The sequence below is a fragment of the Sylvia atricapilla genome, chromosome 3, assembly GCF_009819655.1.
Source record: "Sylvia atricapilla isolate bSylAtr1 chromosome 3, bSylAtr1.pri, whole genome shotgun sequence".
NCBI classification, from domain to species: Eukaryota; Metazoa; Chordata; class Aves; order Passeriformes; family Sylviidae; genus Sylvia; species Sylvia atricapilla.
Window position 1 is genome coordinate 30499230 of NC_089142.1, and position 23506 is coordinate 30522735.

Consider the following 23506-nt stretch of genomic DNA (forward strand, 5'->3'; position numbering starts at 1 on the left):
ATCTTCATATGGCAAACCTGGATTGATACATCCTGACTTAGCTATCCTGATGCCATAACTTGGACTTTCTTGTTAAATAGCCACCCTTTCCTTCTCAGTTTCCTTCTTGTCTTTAAGGAATCGTTAAGTGATTAAATAACATTTCCCTTCTCGTGATTACAGATCATTTTCCAAGTGCACTGAGTCTTGATTTTTGGAAGTGCTACCTCTGAGTCCTGTTTTAAATCAAGTTTTGGCTGCTTGCTGCTGTTAAACATCCTGTAGTATTTTTAATAAAAGTTCAGGTGTTAGCACAGCTGTTCCAGGAAAACTCAAGACAGAGTAATTACAGTCTGGTTTTCAAGTCTCTGCATTGTATTTTAGTTGGATATCTTGTATTTCCTGTTGCTGAAAGACTTCTAGTTGCTGAGTTTTAGTAGCATGCACCTCCAACCAGAAGTTGTTTCTAGTCAAACGGCATTTTGTAATCTAATTTATGGAAGTTGTTATGTATAAATCTATGATCAAATACTGAGGAGTGGTGATAGTTCAGGTGTAACAACGGCTTTCCAAAATATTTTTAAGACTGTTACATTTTTTTAAAACTTCAATTATAAAGCAAACTCTCAGAATCAACTGGAATGATTATATACTTACATGTTGAATTTTTTTAGTTTTTGAGGTTTAATGTATATTGCAGCGTATCCACAGTGAATTCTGTCATGTTTTACTGCTAGCTCAGTTATGGATTTCACGTTTGATGTGTTAAGTTTAATATTGTATGTATAATTGCTTAAAAATGTGTCACACTTTTTCAAAATCAGACGTACATAAAGCCTTTGGCATTGCCTGAGTATTCAGTAGTTTGCAAATGTGCGCAGATATTCAATCAGGATGGTAAAGAGTGGGACTCTGATTAGTTTCTGGAGACTGTGCTATTGAGTTTGAGCAGAATTTCATTTTGGAGTATGTTTCTTACATGTGAAAACAAAGCATGGAAGTGATCATGAAGTGCTTCTGTTAGTTCTGTCTAGACAAAAATCTGTTTTATTTAGCTGCACAGCCAAGACAGAGGAGTGCTCCTGACAGGGCCTGTGAGACAACGAGGCAGCCCCAGGAATGCAGCCGTGCCAGCACTGTGCTTTTCCAGGGCAAAGCCCTGAACCACGCCCAGAGCCTTTCCCTATGCTCTTTATAGTGATGCATATCAATGTCAGAAACAAATAAGAAAACGGACCCAGACTGGATTAATTTCAGGGACTTTCAGTTGCCAAAGAAGAAGAAAAAAAACCAAAAAAACTGTCGGGAGCAGCTCCTGTGACCTCACTTTTGTTGGATCTGACCCAGTGAATTAAAACAGGACAGTTCATCACAGCAGAGCAGAATCTAGACTGCAGTTATTAGGGATTCTTGGATGTCAGGATACATGGTGTCTAAGGCTCCCCTGCAGAAGGGCTCATCATCATCATCCCAGAACACTTATATGGATCTCTTTTTGGCACTGTTTTCTTACTCTGGGCAACTGGCACAGAATGTAATAGGTGTTCTGCTGTTTAGGAAATGCTGATTTAGAGCAAAATGTTGTTAGTCTGGAAGGGTGAGTGTACTTAAGAAGCAGGAGAAGGCATGGAAGACAAAACCTGTACTAGAATAAAGCAGCTCTGGAAAAAATGGAATAGGCATAATGTTGTTTCCCTATCTTAAAGAAAACCCCTAAAAATCTCTCTTGGGTTGTACATATATAACTAACTGACTAGCTGCATGTCTCAAAAGCCACTATTCCTGGAAACTGGTTTAACAACTTCCACTTCAGTATATTTGAACAATATTTTCCAGAGAGACAGCATTACCCTGATAAACTAAAATTGATAGAGTGATATTTAATGATAGAGTGGTTGAAGTGCTGCTGCTTGTCCTACTTCAGACCAGCTTGGCTAAAAGTGGAAAATCTAGCTTGATATTCACATCATCAAGATGGCCAAGTAGGGTCTTTGCTTTTTCCTGAACTATGAAGCATGGCTTGATTTCTGTCACAAAGCTTATCATCTCAGAGAAGATGCTGCCAGGACTACTAGTCTCACTGTAGTCTCTGTGTTCTACTACTTAGAGTTATCATAGTTTTTAATTGTATTTTTTTACTTTTACTTCTAAGATAATGGGAAACAATATTTTATTTTCAAGGGAGATTCTTTTTAACTGTGCTATCTGCAGTAACATTTTGTTCAGGGTTTGCTTTATGCCAAGGCTCACATATGTACTTAGTACTGGAAATAAAAGCCATACAGAGAACAAGGTCTGAGATGAATTCACTACAGGTCATTTCCCTAACATTTGTATTCCTAAGACTACCTGATAGTAATCTGATTGTGGACTGATTTATGCATGTCAATGCTGTAGCATTTTGTGTTGCAAATATGATTTGCACAAATGTTGTGAAAATAGCTGATTCTTCATGTACATTTTCAAACCTAGGAATACAAATATGGCAGTTTTGGTGATCAGCGACTTAATAATGAAATTGGCAACTATCTGATTTTTACTTTGATAGGAGTATTTTGCTAGAAAATGTGTAAATACGGATATATAAAGGACTTAGTCTGAGATGCTTAACTTGCATGCTTGTTGATCAGGTAACAAAAGTTTATAATTGTTTCCAGTTTAGATGTGGTGCTAGGGTTTTTCCATAGGAGTTCTCAGTTTATCCTCTCTTGCTACAAACAGTCATTCTTGTCTGATACATCTTGATGTCACCTGACAATTGGTTATCCATATTCATTCTTCTTTTCCTTCCTGAAGGAAATCAGGAAATAAGTGAAAAATTTAGAAAAACAGGAAAATAGAAGAGAACACAATTAACAGCACATTATGTAGTTCGTTTATTTCTTTCTCTGATTTTAAGTAACAAATAGCTGAGACAAGAAGATACAACACAAGGGTATCTCTGCTGAAGTATGGCTGTAGACTGTAACAAAACTGCAGTCACCTTTTGAGTAAATGTAGAGTCATAAGATTATACAAGGTTTTGAAATAGTCTCATCCACTAGATAGACCCTGTAGAAGCTTCTTCTTTGTAGAGGTTAATTTCAGATGTGCTAGCAAAGATGGTGCTGGTGTATCAGTCATGGTTTATCATGATGACTGTGACTACTTAAGCTGGTAGTTTTATGCTAGCTAGCTCAGGTACTCAGGGTTTTTTTTTAGTACAGAAACTATGCATATGTAGATAGATGCCTGCAGACTGGAAGCTGCACAGGCTGTTCATGATAAATACTTAGAATCTGCTTCACATGAACTTCTGTGTCCTTCTGTTTTGCAAATATATACTGCTGGTCTCTACAAGAGCTGATAGTGATTGAATGATTTAAAATCACACCATGTCAGAAATTGTAGTTTAACCTGAATATGGGTAGGATTTGGCCAAGAAGGTATCTTAAACTTAAAAATCTAACTACAATTGTATGTATTTTCTCATACGATTTTTTTTCAATAGGGTCAAGTTCATTATCAAAGATTTAAAGTGATGGAATATGGTAAGTGTTATTTAAAGGCATTTAGTAGTGACCAAAATTAGTAGTGATTCTCCATTAATTTATACTAGCTTCTCTTTTCTGGCATGAGCATTTTAAATACTCACAGAAAGTTTAATTTCCAAATCTTTGGCTTCTCTGAGACTGACAAAAAATACCATCTTATCCACTGCCCTGTTTATCTTTGGTAGATTTAATGATCCCAAATATCTGTATAGTATCTGGTTGTGAAGCTTGCTGATGATTCTGTAAAGGCTGAATATGCTAAATGTTTTATATTTCAGACTTAAAAGCTAATATGCAGGCTATTTGTATGATGCTTTTTTCTCCTTTCAACAAAAAGTCATCTGGGGATTTGATTAACAGTGTATCTTACCCTGTATTTGGAAACTTGGGAAACTAGTGGCTTTATCAAATTGCATGTTCTACCCTTGTTACTTTAAAAAAGAAATATTCCTTCTGTGAATTTAATGCTTCTTGTAATTTTTATTTTAGTTTTACCAAAATTTGATGTCATGATCACAACACCCTTATATTACTCTTTGAGAGATGAAGATGTTACTGGTGTTGTCTCTGCAAAGTAAGTAAATCACTGATACTGTTGTCACCCTTACTCTTAAGAAACTTATTGTGGGTCTCTAAGTGTCAAAGTAAAAACTTACATGTGGAATGCTAATAAAGCCCCATCTATTCAAAATTAGTTGGCCAGTATCTCTTTCTAATTACTGGATTTTGTTGTAACAAGATTCAGTAGATTTTCAGACTTCTAGTGAGTTCTTTTGGTCTGGTAGACATACTTCTAGACTATAGCTATGCATTTTCAGCTACCTTTGAAAATTTCTTAAGCCTCTTGCTTGTAATACATATTTTGATGCTTTTGTTTTTGTCCTTGTAGTTCTTTTATGGTACTCTCCAATTTACCACGTTAAGGTTTGTAGGTAAAATAACTGTATTTTATTACACAACTTGGAAAATAAAGCAACCTTCTATGAACATTCTCCTTGTTCCAATAAATCAGCATCGCAGATTTCAAGTGTAGATTTCTCATATCAAAATACCTGTAGCTGTAAATAGGTAAAGAATTAAAAGCTCTTGAGAAATTCAGAAGAGGCTTCAGTGTACACTCCTCTGTAAATAATATTTTATTTTTCAGGTGAGCAAATATCTTGACAAAAAATTACTACGCATTAATCTCATAAATTAATTTTATTTTTGAAGATGAGAGCCAGATAGAGCTATCTGATAGATCCCTCCAAGAAGACTGAAGTAAAGGGTTTTTTTGTGGGTTATCTGATGCCTTAAAATACATACCTTCTGAAAAACCACTCTATTTGCAAGTGAAATGCAGAAACCATTGTCCAGCCAGCTATTTAAATTAAATGTTTGGACTTTGAGGAAACACTTCATTCCTCAGAGTCCATGCAATCTGATATTATAAACTATCAATGCCATGTTGGATGGGGCCCTGAGCAACCTGATCTAGTGGGTGGCATCCCTGTACATGGCAAGAGGATTAGGATTATATGACCCTTAAGATCTCTTCCATCTCAAGCCATTCTGTGATTCTGTGAATCTCCTAAGGGCAATTTAAAAAAAAAGTTTTCCTCACTTTTTTCCCCCCATTCTACTTTGCATTTGGAATCTGTTATATACCAGCTAATGTTTGGTTTCTTAAACTGTTTTGGTCTTCCCCAGGATACGTGACTCTTTCATTTGGCATACTCATAAGGTGTTTGAAAGTGTACCTTTTTGCTGCAATAAATTCATACTTAGACACCAGTCAACCATCTGAGGTTGAATCCCAGCAGTGACAAAGTTTTACTGATACATCATAATTATTTATAGAGAATGACTTCATTCCTGGTGACTGTTTTAATAGACAAAATGCCTCTTTATACAACTTGTAGATGTCATAAATCCCATTTTCTTCTCTGGAGTACTATTAGATCAAGTTAAGTACCGGGTGCTGCCCAATGGCAGTATAATTTCAAGGTTAATGGCAGCTTATTGCTGTGATTAGGTGTGCTTAGACTGGGTTCAAATGCAAGACAGCGTTACCAGTTATTCTTGTAACAGTGCTGTTTGATTTTTTTTTCTGTCTGCTTTTCCACTTGGATATTACTTAAGTGGCTGCATAGTGATTTAAAGTACTTTAAAGTTATCACACCTGCATGTATTACTGCTGAGAATGATTTTAGGTGTTTTGTCTGTCCCTATGTCATTCCTCCCTGCCATTTCCTCTCTGTCTCAATCTGATAATGTCATAGTTTCTCTTAAGTATGACTTGGAAACATTTATACAAAATTTTATTTTATTGCTGCTTAGTGACTGCAGGTTGCTACTGTCATCCTAAGAGGGGAGTATGTTACAGTTTTCAGAGTTGCCACAGCTGGACATTGTCTGCTATAATTTCTTGAGACTGTTTACAATGATTTCTTGAGACTGTGATTACTAAAAAGTAGTAATAATTATTACAAATTATCAAAAATGAGGTATCTCTTTTTGTGCTAGCAGTATTTGGTAAGCGAAATACACTTCCCACATCCCTTTTTAACTCTACTGCATATTAGCTGTGATGCTACATCAGTGTTCTGTTCAATAACTTGATTTTATCTTAGAATAGTTCACTTTAATACGTCATACAGCCCATAATAATTTTAATGGGTGTGTAGAGCTTATGCAGTGGAAAGAGAAGCATTGTGTATCTTCTCCAGGTTTGGGGCTTCCAGCTTTAGTGTTGATAACCTGGTCTGTGTATGGTGAACTGCACGTTTCAAAGTAGAAATGTCTTCTACCCATGTTTGAGGCCACAGAATAATATTTTAGTAGGATCTTTTGCCTTGAGAGCTCTTCATGAGCCCAAATCCTGCGGGGTGGTGTGTTTGACTTTGGCTGATGTGTTTCAGGTACACATATGGAAAGCCAGTAAAGGGAACTGTAACAGTCACTTGCCTTTCTGTTTCTTACTGGACAAACAAGAGAAATATAACAACAACAATGGAGGTGAGCCATCTCTTAGTAGTTTCTTTAAGTCTGTGTCCTGTTGTGGGTTAAATGACACTTGGATTCATTCATGAGTGCCAAGTTCAGCTGCAGTGTTAAACTCTAGAATTTCCAGACTAAAGCAGCTACATTCAGACTGTTGATGATACTTGGCACCTGTGCACCCTTTACTTGTTCCTGGAAGTTATTTTGGAGAGTACCAACTGACCCAGGTAGAAGAATTTTCCAGGAGCTGCATAGGTGTTGGAGCACCTGTGCTCAGGAATGCTCCCTGGCCCTATGTCTGCCTCTGCACACTGACCTCTGTGTCACAAGGCCAGAGGAGAGCACTCGGGTTGTCTAGGTGGAGCTCTAGTATGGTAGAAACCAAAGCACTTGGCTTACTAATTGCAAGTAATTACATTTGAGCTACTGCACTAATTGTAACCTGAAATTTACATAGACACACAGTTTCAATCTGAAGGCTTAAAAGAGGCAGTAGATTAATTGCATTCTCTTTACAAAATCAGACTTTTTTTTTTTTTTTTTTTAGATGTGGAGTGTGTTTAAAAAAAGTTTAAATTTTTGTTACATGAAGTGACTAATTTTCTGTTTGCTGACTTCAGCCACTGTCTGACTTCAGTGCCTTCAGCAACACTTAGTTTACAGATAATCTGAGCTCAGATGTTGGACAGGGTATACCCCTCTCCTCAGGCAGGAAATTATTAATTGTATTTTCCTCTAAAGCTTAGCTTTACCACTGCGCTCTAGCCATGTAAAAGTGGATAATTCTAGAAATTAGGAAAAAAAATAACTTTTCCCAGAAAGTATTGTTACTTCTAAAAAAGTACTGATCTTCTACTGGATGTAATAAAAATGGTTGCTGACAGCAAAAAAATAAAGGGTCAGTGTTTATAATTTTCTGGTGTTTATACTCCATAACTTGTGTGTATAGAGAGCTAGAGGACTTAACTAGAAATAAACTACTGTAGATAGAAAAGTATCCTTGGCTTTTCTGTCTCAACAGTTATTTTTTCCTACATTGCAGATAAATGGATCTGTGAATATAACCTGTAACAAGCTTATGTTGCAAAATCTGAATGCTGAGCAGTCGTGGCGCCAAGGTGACAGCGACTACACAGACCCAATAGAAATGATCGCAGTGGTGACTGAGTCACTCACAGGTATGTGGCTGTGTGGGGTCTTCTGACAGAAACACAGACTGTCTTGCTGCTGTGAGGAAGAGGTCAGAGCTCTAGAAAAATATCATGTACATACATGATGTCAGGACAAACCATCCATGTTTAAATATATTAGCTGAGTGTTGCTTCCTAGAAATTTAATAGTTTAACCAGTTGTTAACTTGGTTGAATGGAGTTCTGTGCTAAATGATTTATTAAATAACCAAGAAACACTTTCTGATAGGAGCTTGAATCAGTGATGGATCATTTTTGATGAGAAGAGCAGGCATAAACCTAGAAGAGCTAGCATAAATTGCTAGCATTAACCTGAATTTCACAAACTTAACTTTAATCATAAACTTACCTGACATGTGTTTGTAAGTCACATTAGTAGAAAGAGTTCCCTGGCCCTAGGTTGTCCGCAGTCTAGCTTCGTCTAGATTTGCAGACTGACAGGTTTTTGTGGGTTCATGTTCCACTGCACCTTGCACATTAGAAAAAAAAAATCATGTGTACAAAATTTTTGTCCGTCCCAGAAATTAGGTTTCATTACAGACTTTCTGTAGAAACCCTGGCAAGGTGAAGCTGGCTGATTTGAGGTTTAATAAGTTCCTTCCTTGTGTCATTCTCACATAGTCTGTGTGAGTGGAGCCCTATGTGGTGTATCTTATATTGCATTGTGATAGGCAGTACCAGTACATATACCACCTTTGTACTGATGCTCAGCTAGAAAAATAAAGAATGATGGGAATGGAAATGGTGAAAAATATGATAGAATTATTTCCAAGTCATGGGCAGTAAATTGTATTGCTGCTAAAGTAATATACGTGTTAAATGCATGTTGTCTAAACACATACAATTATTCAACAGGAATCTCCCAAAATTCAAGCACCATCATATTTCCAAAGCAAAGTGACTATTTTATTGAATTTCTGGACTACTCCAGAGTTATAAAGCCTTCTCTGAACTTCATAGCTACTGTAAGTTCTTTTGTTTGATTATCATCTGTGGATAAACAAATGTGACTTCTCCTCTATGCTTAGATAACAAAGTTTGCCTTGGATTTTTAAATGTAATTTACAGATTTGTTTTCAAATTCCCTCTTTTTTTCACAATGCATATTAGCAAATACTAAATTTGGATGCATTCGCTCTAGAAAAGGGTAAAGTGTCAGGGAATGCTGTAGCCTTGGCAGGATAAATTTGTAAATAGTTTGTTAGCATCCTTATGGAAAATAATCTTCCCTAGCTGTTTTTTTTTTTTTTTTTTTTTTTTTGACTGTGCTTTGAAACAACGGATTAGTTATTAAGTTTCAAATGTCTTTTTAGTATCTGTATATCTGATTATATATATATATACACACATACATATACACAAATATATACTTTATATAGTGAATTTGTATATTTAACCAGCTTTTACATAATTCAGTTAAAACTCATCAAACCACATTGCTTTCAAATGAAAATCTTGTTTCTGTCTTCTGTCCTGTCTTCTTCATGACAACTGCAATCCACTCATAGAAATATTTCATGTTCTTCATTCTATCCCTCATCTGCATTCAGTATTTCTACATTTTGCAGAGGTTGCATATTGTATCACTGCATTTTGCTTGAAAATAGGAGTCAATTTTACATTCCTTGAGGTTTTACTGTATAGAAATGAGACCTAAATAGCAGTGATTTAGACTAAATATATTTTTCCCCGAGTAGATTGGCTCAAGATGTAGCTTTATGCTAGCCTGATCGTTGGGCTTTTGGTTCTTATGCTTTTCATTTTCTTTGCCAGCATCCCAGTTTGAATCCACTTGTTTTTTTTTCTCCTCTTCCAAAGATGAGCTGAGTGAGAGATAGCTGAGGCATCTGGCAATTCTTGCAGCTGGCACACAGGAAGGTATCAGTTATGCCCCCAAAGAAGTGTGAGTGAACAGCTGCTGCTGTTACTAAAAAGTAATGAAGGGCATATTCTCTTCAGAGAGAGAACAGGAAAATAATTGCTGAGGAGAAGAAGTAATGCAGTGACATCTATGGACTGAAAAAGAAAAGGGAAGCATTGGTTCAGTGCTTTTAAATATAAATGTTGATTTTTGTAGTGTATAATGCAGAATAAGAATGATTTTACTGGATGAAAATCTGTTTGAATGTGGGCATAAATGTTGTAAGTTGTAGTGCTGATTGATGTATGATGGTGCGAAGAAGTTGCACACTGTCAATTCTGGCCCTGGTTTCAGTCTTAAACTCACTTGATGAATTCATAAATACATTCAACTCAGCACCATCTCTGTTGATCTGACTCATTTTCCCACATGATGTAAATGTCAGCTTTCCCTTTCTTGTGGTAGGGAAATGCAAGTGATAAAAGCAAGTATTCAGACCGTAGGTAGGCTATGTATAGCTTACCTGAGACACAAACATTTTCAACTAGAAGAGTAATCAGGAGAGCTGAAATGCAGCATGTCTCCTTTCAGTTCCATCTACTTCGCTTTTATTCTGTTTTTACTCCCTGGAGTTACGAATAATTTTGTTCTTCCTGACTTACCTACTTGCAGTGCTTACTAGGGGACAGAAATAAAGCTATTGATGTGAGAAATCTGCGGATGCATTATTTTTTTTACATGATAGGAATGCAAATATGTTGTTACATGCTATGTGTTGTGCATTAAACTTTACCCTGTTTGATGGGTTTGATAAGTGTTTCCTTTCTTCTTGTTTAGCTAAAGGTGTCACGTTCAGATAGCAGCCAGCTGACAGCTGAAGACAGGCAGAATCTTGTAACAATCACTGCACAACAGTCAGACCTGCTCTTCCATCACTCTTCACTTTCTCACCTGGAAAATGAGGCTACAGAGGAGAGAAATCTGACAGTCCATGTCCTGAACTACACAGTTCCAGAAAATGGAGTTATTGATGTTGAGTTTCCAATCCTGTCTGATACAAAAACTCTGAGAGTTCAGGTACTGCTTTGTAGCATGTTGCTTTGGAGTGTTGACACACTAAATTGCGTGGGCTGAGCTCAGTGATATGCTGTCCTGCTATCTGCAACAGTTGACATGTCACCTATTGTTACTTTTGTTACTTCATCTTACAGCTTCAAAGGAAGTGAGAGATCCTGTCAAATGGGATTTAATAATTACACCATGATATCAAAAGGAAAAAACTCCAGATACACAAAGCATAAAGTGGACTTTTGCTAAGGCTATCATGCTCTTGTAAGCTGCACCACATATATAAACATCACCGATTTTGCTTTTTTGTTAAGAGATTTTTTTTTTGCACTGTCTTGCAGGCAGAGTTCCTCAGCAGTAAGACTGACATAGGTGTTTATGATGTATTCAGCTCCCCCAGTCAGACTTATCTCCAGGTTAAAACAAAGAGCCAGGATATAAAGGTACAGTCTGAGACAAAATTTGCCATGATAAAAACCAAGTTACTCATGGTTTTTCCATACTCATCCATGTGAATAATGTGCTTTTCTTAGGCTGGGACGTCTTTTGAGCTGAGCATTGTAAGCAACAAGCCAGTGAGAGAGTATCACTATCTGGTAAGTTACAGGCTTCCCATATGGGGACAATCAAAGATGACATCTACCAACTTGAGAAATACTCCAATGAGTGGAACATTTGAGTGGAAACAATGAGTGGAATGTGATTCAACAATGCTGAGAGATTCAGCATTTTTTAATTGTGTTTTGTGGAAGAGAGGATCCAAAAACTTCCTTTCCACTAAGATGGTCCATTGTGAAAGAGAACTCTATTATTCTACCTAGGAGGAATGCTCCTGGCACTGTAAGGAAGTGCTTCTGGAAAAAGCGCTTCTCTCACCTGGGTGTTGAGTTATCTCTTCTTGCAGATGTGAGACAAGGCACAGCTGTGAGAGCAATACTGTTTCTGGCTGTGCAGGGCATCTCCAGTGGGAGAAGGGACAAGGATGTCCCAGGAGCAGCCCAAACTGTGCCTTTGTCAGCAGGTCCTGCAGATGCAGGTGGAAGCAGGGGCCTGGTGGAGCCTGTATGCAGATTCAGGACTGTTAGGCTGAGCCTGTGGGTACAGGGTGAGAGGAGCTGCCTGCTGAGGAAACAGATGGTTGAGTGGACAGAGGGGCATTGTTAACAGGGGAAATTCATAGGAAGCATTCTAAAATAAATGTCTTGGGTAGTGGCTTAATTGCTGAGCTGCTTTACTGTATCTTGGAGGATCAGAAAGATCATTATATATACTATCATAAGTTTCCCATCCTGTCTTTAACACATGCCTGTCTGTCTTGTTCACAGTCTGCATTTTAGTGACCATGGTAGCTAGGATTCTTTTTCTTTCACAGACTTAACAGTAAACTGTATTAGGAAAACCATGTAAAATTTGGGCATTCATATGTACTTTCTAAAATAGAAACACTCTCTAGAAGGTTTAAAATAAATCAGGTCTATGCAACCAAAGGCAGGAACCTCTCTTCACCTCTCTATCTTCATTAGTAAGCGCGTGATCTAGTAGGAACAAATTTAGAGGGAAAAAATTGATGCTGTGGACCTGAAATCCAGGTATTTGGGGTAACTTCAGACTAGCTGTAATCTGATCTGTTATAGTGAATGCATGCTTTTAACTGGAACACATTACTAGACCACAGTTCACACTCTCCATGAGGCAAACCAAAGAGGAAGTAGGGGTGTTTTGGAGGTTTGCTTTTAAAACTATATACCTGATCCAAACTCAAATGCTGTTACAGATAATCCATGTGAGCCAACCCTATTACTGTTGTATTTTTATGTTTCTCATACCATATGTGTGCACTTGCAGTTCTTTACTTGTCAATAGTGATACAGGAATTAAAACACAGAAAAAAAATCTAATATTTAAATATTACATCAGCTACCATGCCCGTTTTCACAGAACTGGTCTACCAGTTAGGAAAGTCACAGCTACGTGTCTCTTCTTTAGCAGCTACTTGTAGAACAAATTGCTGAGCTTATGACATATCGAGGATACCAACAGTTTGAATGTTTGATTTTTTTTTCTTTCAGATATTATCTAAGGAACAAATTATGGCTTTTGGCACAAAGTCTACAAAAACATTCAATTTAACGGCAGAAAATTCCTGGGCTCCTTTGATATCCATACTTGTGTTCTATGTAGATGAGCTTGGAGCGGTTGTAAATGATGCACTCACTGTCCCCATCCAGCCTGCTTTGGATGACAAGGTAATTGTATTGAACTTGAGTCTGAGACCATATTTTTGTCTGTTTTTTTATAAACAGTATCTTGGATCGTAAGATTGTAAATGCAAAAACTTTTTCCATTCAGGATCTAATCTGGAGTTTGTGCAAGTCTTTGGGAAGACTTTTGATAATACTGGTGCAATTAGGGTCCAGTTTTTGCATATTTGAAAGTCCTTTCTTACTTTTGTGTTTTCCACAGTAACAGATGCGCAGCATCTCCTTGTGTTTTTAGTGATTTGATCAATTATTAAGCAAAGATTACTCTGGCCGATATAGTGACAAGGTGTCATAAGTACTCTAAGGGTAGAATTATAAAAGTTTATAAAGACCTTGTTCTAGCCAGGCAGTGGTCACGGTGTGACCAGTGTTTGTGTTTCATGTGACTGTCCATGCTTTAACTCAAAAACGTTTGAAGAGTGGGAAAATGCCTATTGCATCAATGAATTGATTTTTCCAGCTTACGTACCAGGATGAGATTTGGTCCTTTGTGCACATAAAAGCCTCGCTATAACTTTTTATAGGTGAGATCATCCAAAGGCTGCATAGATTCAAATTCTTTCTGTCCTCTGGAGACTTTAACACTTATAACCAGACATCAGTAGGGAGCCTGTTTGTTCTGCTGCATGGAAAATGTTTCCATTTGCCTCATGATTTATCCAAGTTACCAAAAGTCCTATGAAATAGACTCCCTGAGGTCCCCAGCATCCCACAGGTTCTAGGAAAAGCAAATCCAGGGTCTTAATTATCGCCAAATAATCTAAAAAAACTACTTCCTGGGAGCTGTTAACAGCTGTAAATATCACTGTAGAATTTAAATCAGTGCTGTGTTTCACTTTTTTCTAGATTAAAATCTCTTGGAGCAAAGATAAGGCCAAGCCATCTGAGAAAGTCTCCCTTAAAATCAGTACAACAGAGCCAGGATCACTAATTGGACTTTCAGTTGTTGATAAAAGTGCAAAGCTTCTGGGAGAAAGTAGTGACATAACAGAAGAATCTGTAAGTATATGGGAAAACAAGGTTGTCATTATTATGTGTACGAAAGATGTATGTTTGTGGAAATGTTACAGATTATATGCTGAACAAGTAGTGTTCTTTGAGCATGATTTTTAGCCTGTAATTATGTATTTTTTTTTACTTTTGCAAGTCACATGAGTGGCAGACTGTAAGGCTTTAAAGGTAATAGGCCCAGTGTTTTCAATTCCATTTAATACTTCATTGTTCTTTATTTAATAAATTTTTAAGACTTGGTGGTTTCTTCTTTTAGAGAAGACAAAGAAGTCAGAAAAAAACTGGCTTATTTGTTGTGCTTCTACTATTTAAAATTAATAATATGAAATAGAGAATTTCTTTTCATGGGAGAGCAGAATAAATTTTTCATATGTTTAAATTACCTTTACTTGCAGAAGCTCTACTGCATCTACAGTATGAAAGAGCTTACAACATATGTCATTCCTAAAGTGCTCAAAGGACATAGCCTAAGTGCCATAAAATGTCAATGAGTTGTAGGCTCTATTCCAGGCTTTTATACAGCCTTGGTCACTCTTCCATTAATCATAAAACCACTACAACCTAAGCCCCTTCATCTTGTCACAGATTATTTTCTCTTTGGCGTGAAACCTAAGCAACCTACAGCTTGTGGTACAGCTCCGTATGAATTAGCAACAGTGAAGGTTCTTAAGACTGTGAGTTGGCATTTAATCTTTGGATGATTTTGTTTCTTTTTTTTTCCTTAGGTCCTCCACGAGCTCAATTTATACAGCACAGTGCAGTATTTCCCCCTGGTCAGAGGTTCTTACGGTGTATTTCAGGTACTTTTTTTTTTTTTTTTTTTTTTTTTTTTTTCATAATTCTAGGCTGTTGCATTTTTTTTACTGCTTAGTGATTTGAACATAATTTCCTAGAAAAAAGTGAACTTTCTAACTTCTATGTCTACAGACAATGTTATGTTTTGGTGGCTTATATGAGTTTTGAATTGTGAATTTTGTCAATATTCTGAATACCTAGGAATATATTTATACTTCCATAAACACAGGTTGCTTTATGCTTGACATGGTCTTCACTTTGAAAAGTTTTCAGTCATTATGGCAATATTCAGATTCATATCCTATCAGGTTTTTAGGTTTCTGTATATTATTTACTTTAGTTTTATTGTTGCTTTATGACTTTATTTACCTTAAAAGAAAGAGGGGAAAAAAGAATAGATAAGCACTGTTGATGTCCTGAATGTCGTGTATTGAGATATAACGTATAAATTTTATCCAGAAATGCAGCCTTTGGGTATCAACTGATGCAGTTCTTGAGGAGGATAAAGAACATTTTCTTTGTAAGTAAAACAACAAATGTAGCCAAATCTCATTTACTGAGTGGGGAAGGAGGTTCATGGGATAGGGCCCCTATTATGTCTTCTTACTGTGCTCCATACAGGTTGCATCCAGCCTTACAAATCATTACCATTTCAAAGATTCAAGACATACAAATTTCATATGATCAGCATTTCAGAAAATTTCCTTTTTTACTGTAGTGACATTACCGCTTAAAATCCTGAGGATGAGTGGAGTTTTTGTTTGCAGCTCTGGTTGATATGTATTGTGGTGGTTTGTCATGTGTAGCCAAATTACACCAGTTTCATCAGCACTCCACCGAGGCCGTGTAGAAATCTGTGTGAAACTTTTTTTATTCTTAAAATAAAAAAGTTCCTAGTGTCCCAGAGTAGTGTTATGATATATAACAAAGCTATAGATTAGACTCCAAACAGTATATTAATTTGACTTTTCTTAACTGTATTTTTTTTGAGCTGTCTAAATATGGATATTTGGAGAAAGGACTGTATTTTTTATTTTGTAGATGGTGGAATGATACCTATAGAGGATGGCTTCGGTGATGATATGCCGGTATCTAAAAATGGACCTCTTGATTTCAGTAATCTCTATGTGAGGACACATTTTCCAGAGACTTGGCTTTGGACTGACACTAAAACAAGGTATAAGTTAGAAGCAAGTTTTTTGTGTTTTTTTTTTTAGGTTTCAGTAGCATTCTGCATCAGTGCTGAAGAACACTGCTTAAAAATGTAGATTTATATTCTGCTACCATCTAGAGGCCACAAGTGACATTGGAGATTGAAAAAATGAGTTGTACAACTGCACAAGAGAGGATTATGCCTGATTTAGGGAGTTTCAATAGAAGCTGGATATAGAAGTCCTGGAGACAAAAGAAATAAACTCTTACAAATGGGGAAATAATAGATAGGGAGACCTAGCCTTTTTCTCTACAGTACATAAAAAGATGGTGATTAGCCCAGAAAGGGAAACCTATTGCTATCTGCACCTAATTCAGTGAATATAAAAGTGTCAAATGATGGTGAAATCTGACCTGTGTTGTGAAATACAAATCTTGTATTCTTCTACAGCTGAGAAGTTCAGGAAGCAACCATCATCTGGGATTGTTTTAAAGGACCTTTAAAAGTGGATTACATGTAATGTGATCCAGTGTAATTACCTTCAATTCATGTAACTTAAAATAATTTAAATTTTTAAAATAATTTTGATCCCATCACACTATTTCTAAATGGTTAAAAAGAAAAATGGATAATGGAAGCTTTTCTTTCCAGGGCTTTGTACTTAATTTTTCATGCATTTTAAACATATGTGTCCACTTACTGATGTCTGTAAATGGATGGTTTTGAAAGTCTGCTCTCCCCTTCTGCCATCAGATCTGGCACAGAAACCACCATGGATGCCATTGTACCTGACACCATCACATCCTGGGTAGCCAGTGCTTTTGTAATCTCTGAAAATGGCGGGCTTGGAGTGACGACTGCTCCAGTGGAGGTACCATCTCACTAGAGAGTTCTCCTTTAGGGCTGGTAACACTGCAGGTTATTGCTGGACTCTGATTCAGTTCTAACAGCAGCATCTCTTTACACTAGTGAAGAGATCAAGAGGCTATGTTTGTTCAAACTGTAAAGAAAACAACATCACTGAAGGCATACGTGATACTGTATCTGCCTTCCCTTCCTGCTCATAGGAATATCTAAGGCTCCACACAGATATTTGGATGCCTATTTCTGTTTGAGCATAATTTTTGTTGTTAAAGTACTTCCAGGATGTGCCCATTCCAGAATATTTGTATGTAGAAAGGGGGAATGACTATTTGAGAGCTGTATTCCATGTTTTCTTGGCTCTGTGCAGTGAGGTTTGCACAGACTGGCAGGGAAGAGGTTGCTGGGGTGTGAGAGGCATTTGTCTGCTGCTCTGCTAACGCTTATGGCTAATGCTTACCCCAGGAAGGAGAACAGGAGAGCTGATTTAAGTCTCAATTTAATCTGTCTAAAGTAGTCCTGGAGTAAACACACGTACAACCTGCTTTAGGTAAACAGGGGGGGCTTGGACTAGTTGTCATCCAGAGGTCCCTCCCAACACAACCGTTCTCTGACCTGTGATAAGTGCTAAGTTTTGGATGACTTAGCATGAGCAGCAGAGTGGGCACTGAGAGCTAGCCATGGAGCGAGAGTCTTGTTGCTCCCAACTTCCTGTGTCCTGAGGCTCTTTTCTTGCTTCCAAGTGTTCGAGGAGTTTAGCAATTTAAGGTAAATTCAGCAGTCTTCAGGTTACCTCTCTAACCTGAGATTCCCAGTGTACAAGTGCAGTTGTCCTAGGATCACTCTGTATTTAAGGAAGCCACTACTGAGAAAGTTGTTTGGTCTGTTTAAAATAGGAATTAATTCTTGAAGTCTCATTTAGCTAGTATTTTGCATATGCAGAATAATCCATCCCGTTCATTAGGTAAAGATCCTAGAGAAACTATATTCCTATCAGAGACAACTCCATACCTAAGTTTAGAAAGGTTGAGACTGTAGTAGTGGGCTGTAGATTATTTCCATCTTGGTTCCTGGACTAGTGTAAGTGTAGCCTGAAGACAGCCAACTTACCCATTTAAGTTCTCATGCCCTCAAATTCTTGGGGAGGGGCAACTTTAGAGATCTAAACTGAGATCTAGGTCCAGATTTCACAGTTGGCTGCTATACCAGACACAGAGCATGTGCTTTGAACATCCTGGTCTGAACTATAGAATTTGGAGCCCAATCTGGATTTTGTAGCTAAGGCTCCTTTGAGACTGGAATCTTGATTCTTGTTTCTTTCACTTGGGTTGGCAGAGATGGGACAAAAAGAAGAATAGTTTTCTGATTAAAACTGTGTGGAAATGCACACTTGGCCTCTCATCCTCAAATGTGAGAAGGCTCCAAGTAGAACAGATGTTGAGATAATAATTTAGCTATAATCACCCCCATGCACTGTTCAGTACTTCACTATTCTTGGGACATTTAGGTTGTATTTAGAGTTCCATATGGCTGAAACATTTTAATCAGTACCATACAGAGGCAAGTAAAAGAAAGACATGAAAAATGTAATGGGAGAAATAAATTGACATCTGTGTGTTTTATGTCATGTACTGCTTTGCATTTGTTTTGACTTCTCCTACATAGAGTGTCAGTAATTTTACTCAGTGGTATTTTATTGTAATATACTGGCATATCCATGAGTGAAAAACTTCAGTTTTAAAGAAAAACAAAACAAAAAAGACAGAGAAAATAGGTACATAGGGAAAACCTTTACTATGAACTAACCAAAAAAGTTTCCATCAGAATTTCTCTAATGCTTAATAGATAAAAAGTTTATGACACTGAGAGCTTTAGCAAGCAACGTTTTGTTTTTTTTTTTTGAGAGCACTTTGGAGTATTTGCAAGCTAGAAAAAAAAATCTGAGGGAATTCCGAAACTCAAAACACTTGGAAGCTGTTTTTAAATGCAAACTGAATTAAAATAATTTTAGTGGACGTTTCAATAATAAAGGATGTCATCTTTCAAGTACAGATGTTCATAAACAGTGAAATTTTGATTCCATTCAGCTTGATGAGACCTTACCATTGACTTCTTAGAGCCCAAATTTCTTCCAAAACCCTCTGTTCAGAGATAAAAGAAACAGTTTTAATTTGAATTAATATACTTTGTATTTTTAGAAGCAGAACTAAAGAACATCTGCTAATATTAATCTTACTAAATAAAAAATATTATTGTAAGGAATTGTTGAGTTACAAAATTCGGGTGAGTCAGTTATTTAGTTACTAGTGTATTGACATGAAGATAGGTCAACTGACCTAAAGAATCCATTACTTGTGTACTCAAAGCAATTCAGTTACCTTAATGAGAGCTCAGGACAGATCACGTCTTCCAAACTTGCCAGATGATAGACTCATAGTCCTAATTCAGTTGCCTCTTTTGGGACTGCTTTGTCAAAGCTGTCAGCAGCTCTCATCTGGATGGTGTCTCTAAAGGTGCTAATGACCAGAATCATCTTTGCCTTCTGTTTCAGTTCTGCAGTAACATGTTTTGTCAGCCATAGAGTACAACTAAACATTACTCTGTCATTGAATTTAAAAGGGATTGGAAGATCTGCTATGTAGCAATTTTCTTTCTAGTCTCTGGTTGTAAGGGTACATGACTGATTTTGTTTTGCAGCTAGAAGTTTTTCAGCCTTTTTTCATTTTTCTGAACCTTCCATACTCCGTCATCAGAGGAGAGCAGTTCATTTTGGAAGTGAACATCTTTAATTATTTGAAAGAAGAAGCTGAGGTAACGTAACAGTCTGTTGTCTTTGAATGTTACTAGATATTGCAGGGGGTTTGTCACTGGTGGAGACTGTGTCTTTCTTTGTGAAAACTGGCATACTTTCTTTGGTGGGTAGACCTGTTTCTCTGTACACAAAACAGGTGGCAGCTTATGAAGGCACCTTTTCAAAATTACACTTTGTATTGCAAATATTACTGTATTTACAGGTTACTGTGATTCTGGATACGACTGATGCTTTTGAAATTATTCTAACATCCAATGAAATAAATGCCACAGCAAATCAACAATCTATATCTGTACCAAGTGAAGATGGGAAAACTGTTCAATTCCCTATCAAGCCAAAACAGCTGGGAGAGATTCCCATCAAAGTGACAGCAATATCATCTGCTGCTTCTGATGCTGTTATCCAGAAAGTTTTAGTGAAGGTAAACAGTCTGCAGCTTGTCTTGTTCCTGAAGTAAATTGTTCCCAAAACCAGGCAACACAGTGCAGCAAAAAGGCAAACTGATGTACTTGTCTGTCCCTTGCTCTGTATGGTTCGTTTGGGGTCAGGTGGCTTTAGGTAGAAAACACTTCTTATAAAATAATTTTTTAAAAGTCCTTTAAAATTTTTTAGATCCCCTTCCAGAAGTGAACATATGGATCTGTTCTGCTACAGGTAGTTTGTCCAATGCTTCTTGAAAGCAAGGTGAAAGCTATTTGTGTATCACTGAACCCCTGGTGCTGCAGCTAATTTGGCAACTCATGGAGAGTGGACCTGGTAACTGTTTTGGATAAGTGCAGTCGCTTTTGCCATACATCTGGCTTTCATTCAAAGCTTATTTTAGATTAACATTTCTGTATTTTGCTACTTTCTGGTTAACCAGACACTGATAAGACTTAACTAGCTTTGGATGTCTAAGTCTGATTCATGTTAAGCTCCATATCAGTGGAAGATGGTAGACATTTGTATATCTCATCCTACAATAAAAGCTTAGGATGATAGAATCAAGGAATGGTTGAGGTTGGAAGGGAATAGCAGGACCTTCCTGCTTAGGGCAGGATCAACTACAGAAGGATACTCAGAATATCTGTGTTTATCTTTATAGGCTGAAGGATTGGAACAGACATATTCTCAGACAGTCCTTTTGGATTTGACTGGGAATAAACGACAAGCAGTGTCAAAAACTTTGGAATTCACTTTTCCTTCTGATGTTGTAAGTGACAGTGAGAGAGTGCAGGTCACTGCTGTTGGTAAGAATTAACTTTTACTCTGATACTACCATTAGGGAGTTAATTATTGCATTAATTTTTATTTAACTGCAATATAAGTAGGTTGAACCATTAAGTCACAGTAATTTACCATTGTGCATTAGGCTAAACACAGGGAGACCTTATGGATGGAGTGTTTTATTCCTTTAATTAGTTTAATTTATGACAATATGGTCTTCGTAAGGTATTTTCAGAGTTAGGGAGTTGGGTTTTGGTCAGGAAGGTCCTGCCAAGTTTGCTGGTATTCTGTTCTAATTATGCTGTCTGCAGAATGATACCTATAGCCTGACTAATTGTTGTTTACTATGACGCCTAGGCTTTGGTAACTGTAGGTGAGAGAAGAAATAAATGAAGTTTCAAATACATACCACTACTGAAACATTTTCCTGGATTAAATAGATTTTGGTTATGTGGGGTTTTGTTTCTTTGGTTTTGGGTTTTTTGTTTCTAAAAACAAATGGTAACTGAAATTACTCTGTAGTTGGAAAGGTCTGTAGGGAACTGCATCAGTGGGCATAAAGTTGATCAGTAGATGAAGTATCTTTTCTGCTTGCTTAGAGGTTTGGTAGAAACATTCCAAATATATCATGTTTTTTCCCAATTTAGATTATTATACCACCCTTTATGTGTGAGGTATGCATTTATTTGCAATAAACTTTAGTTTATTTTGGTTGAATTTTTATCTTTCAGGTGATTTACTTGGGCCTTCCATCAACGGTTTGTCATCATTGATTAAGATGCCTTATGGCTGTGGTGAACAGAATATGATAAATTTTGCTCCAAATGTTTATGTTTTGCAATACTTGATTAAAACCAGGCAGCTGAGAGAGGATATTAGATCAAGAGCAGTATCGTTTATGAGAAAAGGTCTGTATGCATAAAGGAAGATGTTAGATTTTTAAGAACCCTTCCTTGTAAAAAGATTTCTTGTGACTCTGCATTTGGTGTTTGAAATATTGCTCAGTTTGTGTTACAAGAACTGGAAGATAAATCCATTTTATTTCCTCTTTTTTCTAGGCTGATAGAATTAGACAGCAAATTATTTTGTTTACAAGGGCAAGTTTTCTCAGAGAAAAAAATGTTGGATTTGTATAATTGCTTTTTTCAGATGAGAAGTGCATTTTGGAAGGTAATTCACATGGATTTCCTAGATGGTTATTACTTCTCGTTTGATAGAATCACATGTGAGCAAACATTTTTGATCTCTGCCTGAGGCACAGCAGTTTAAAATGAGTCAGTGAGCATAGTGAGCTATGTTCATCCCACACCTTCAGTGACACCATCCTGATCTGGCACGTTCTTGTAGAGCTCAAGGACTGGCATTTGATCTTATGGCTGGCTTTTTTGCCCACACAAATTTTAGGTTTGGTCAGAAGTGAACTCTGTGCTAGAAATCAAAAGCTAGAAAATTTTACTTGGAAATTGTTGTGTATTTGAATCAGGAGATACTCCAGAACATCACAAAGTTTGGAGACCACAGTGGCACTCTGGATTTTGGATCAGGCAGTGTCTGACTGTGGTGTCCTACACTGGCCACGTGTCAGTCTCCATGCTGAGCCTGGTTCTCAGAGAGCAGGACACCAGCCCCATGTGAGCTACGCCCCTACTAAGGCATCGTGATGACATTTTCAATTTTTGTTTACTCTCTCTAAGTCTTTTTTGTTTGATTTTTTTAAAGTTGTTGACATTTCCCTTGGAAAAGACACAGCTTAAAATAAATTTTCCTTTCATCAGGATTCCAATTTTCTGTCAAAGCAGTTAACTGATTTTTTTTTTTTTTAAACCCTTCCTACTACATGGTTTAGTTGGAAAGTACAGTGGGGAGGAAGGGATGTGTTATGTAAACAGCTACTCTGAAGTTTGTTAGCAATCTGTCACTCTTTTAAGACTGGGCTTTGGTACCATAGTTTTCTGAAGTTTTCCAGTAGTGGATTTATTTAAATTATTTTAAAGCAAATGAAAATTACAGGTTTAAATGTCACTTACAGATTGTATTGTGTTCTTAGCTTTTTTGAATTGAGGCATGTGTTTTTAGTACTGTAGGTGCCAAAACAGTGAGTATGCTTCTAAGTATATTCATAACCTTAACATAGAAAAGAACCACAATCTAAAAAATAGTCTGAGGTTTTTTTTGCTTTATTTTAATAATTGTTTTCTGTTGTTGCACTGATTTTTTTAATCAAGTGTAATCTTCAAGTTGGAATTTATCTTTAGTGTAAGATGTAATTTTTATAGGCTCAGTTTTTGAAAGGATTGTTATGAGGTTTAATTTAAAGCAGACTATTTCACATGTCATAATGCACCAAGTATTTAAAGAAGTAACATCAGAATCTGAAGTAAATATAATTAATTTGTGGCTAAATGCTTGTGAGAAGAAGGGATCATATACCTAGCAGAAACTGCTATATGATCTTTCTTTTAGCAGTTTTATTTACTTAGAACAAAGGTAAAGCCAAAGAAAAGTTGCCTTTTAAGAACATTTCTAAATTGTGATGACAAATCCCATCTTTAAATCACTTTTTCTGAAATGAAAAAAACCCTGATTGGTCTGAAGGCTTTGTAGTTAGACCCAAAGAGGTACAGATTTTGAGCAGAATATCCAAGCTGCTTAGAAGTTGAAATCCTTTAGTCTTTCACATCTTTCTGAAGTCCTTTCCATCCTGATGCATTCCTCTTTCAGCCTTGCAAGCTCTTTTCAGCGAGCCTCCTACATCTCTTGGGTTCCAGCCAACCCTCCAAGAACAGCAGTGGAC

The 23506-nt window shown here is 36.9% G+C and overlaps 1 protein-coding gene across 1 annotated transcript in view; it reads left to right on the forward strand.

Moving 5' to 3' along the window:
• Positions 1 to 23506, forward strand: part of CD109 (CD109 molecule) — a 67506-nt gene that overhangs the window by 22893 nt on the left and 21107 nt on the right. The window contains exons 6-23 of the mRNA XM_066314406.1: positions 3470 to 3509; positions 4002 to 4086; positions 6413 to 6509; positions 7537 to 7672; positions 8540 to 8649; positions 10383 to 10622; positions 10955 to 11056; positions 11147 to 11209; positions 12683 to 12859; positions 13721 to 13873; positions 14611 to 14685; positions 15140 to 15200; positions 15722 to 15857; positions 16587 to 16704; positions 19392 to 19505; positions 19709 to 19927; positions 20591 to 20735; positions 21444 to 21620. Of these exons, the coding sequence (XP_066170503.1) occupies positions 3470 to 3509; positions 4002 to 4086; positions 6413 to 6509; positions 7537 to 7672; positions 8540 to 8649; positions 10383 to 10622; positions 10955 to 11056; positions 11147 to 11209; positions 12683 to 12859; positions 13721 to 13873; positions 14611 to 14685; positions 15140 to 15200; positions 15722 to 15857; positions 16587 to 16704; positions 19392 to 19505; positions 19709 to 19927; positions 20591 to 20735; positions 21444 to 21620 (2248 nt within the window). The remainder of the gene's footprint in view (positions 1 to 3469; positions 3510 to 4001; positions 4087 to 6412; positions 6510 to 7536; positions 7673 to 8539; positions 8650 to 10382; positions 10623 to 10954; positions 11057 to 11146; positions 11210 to 12682; positions 12860 to 13720; positions 13874 to 14610; positions 14686 to 15139; positions 15201 to 15721; positions 15858 to 16586; positions 16705 to 19391; positions 19506 to 19708; positions 19928 to 20590; positions 20736 to 21443; positions 21621 to 23506) is intronic.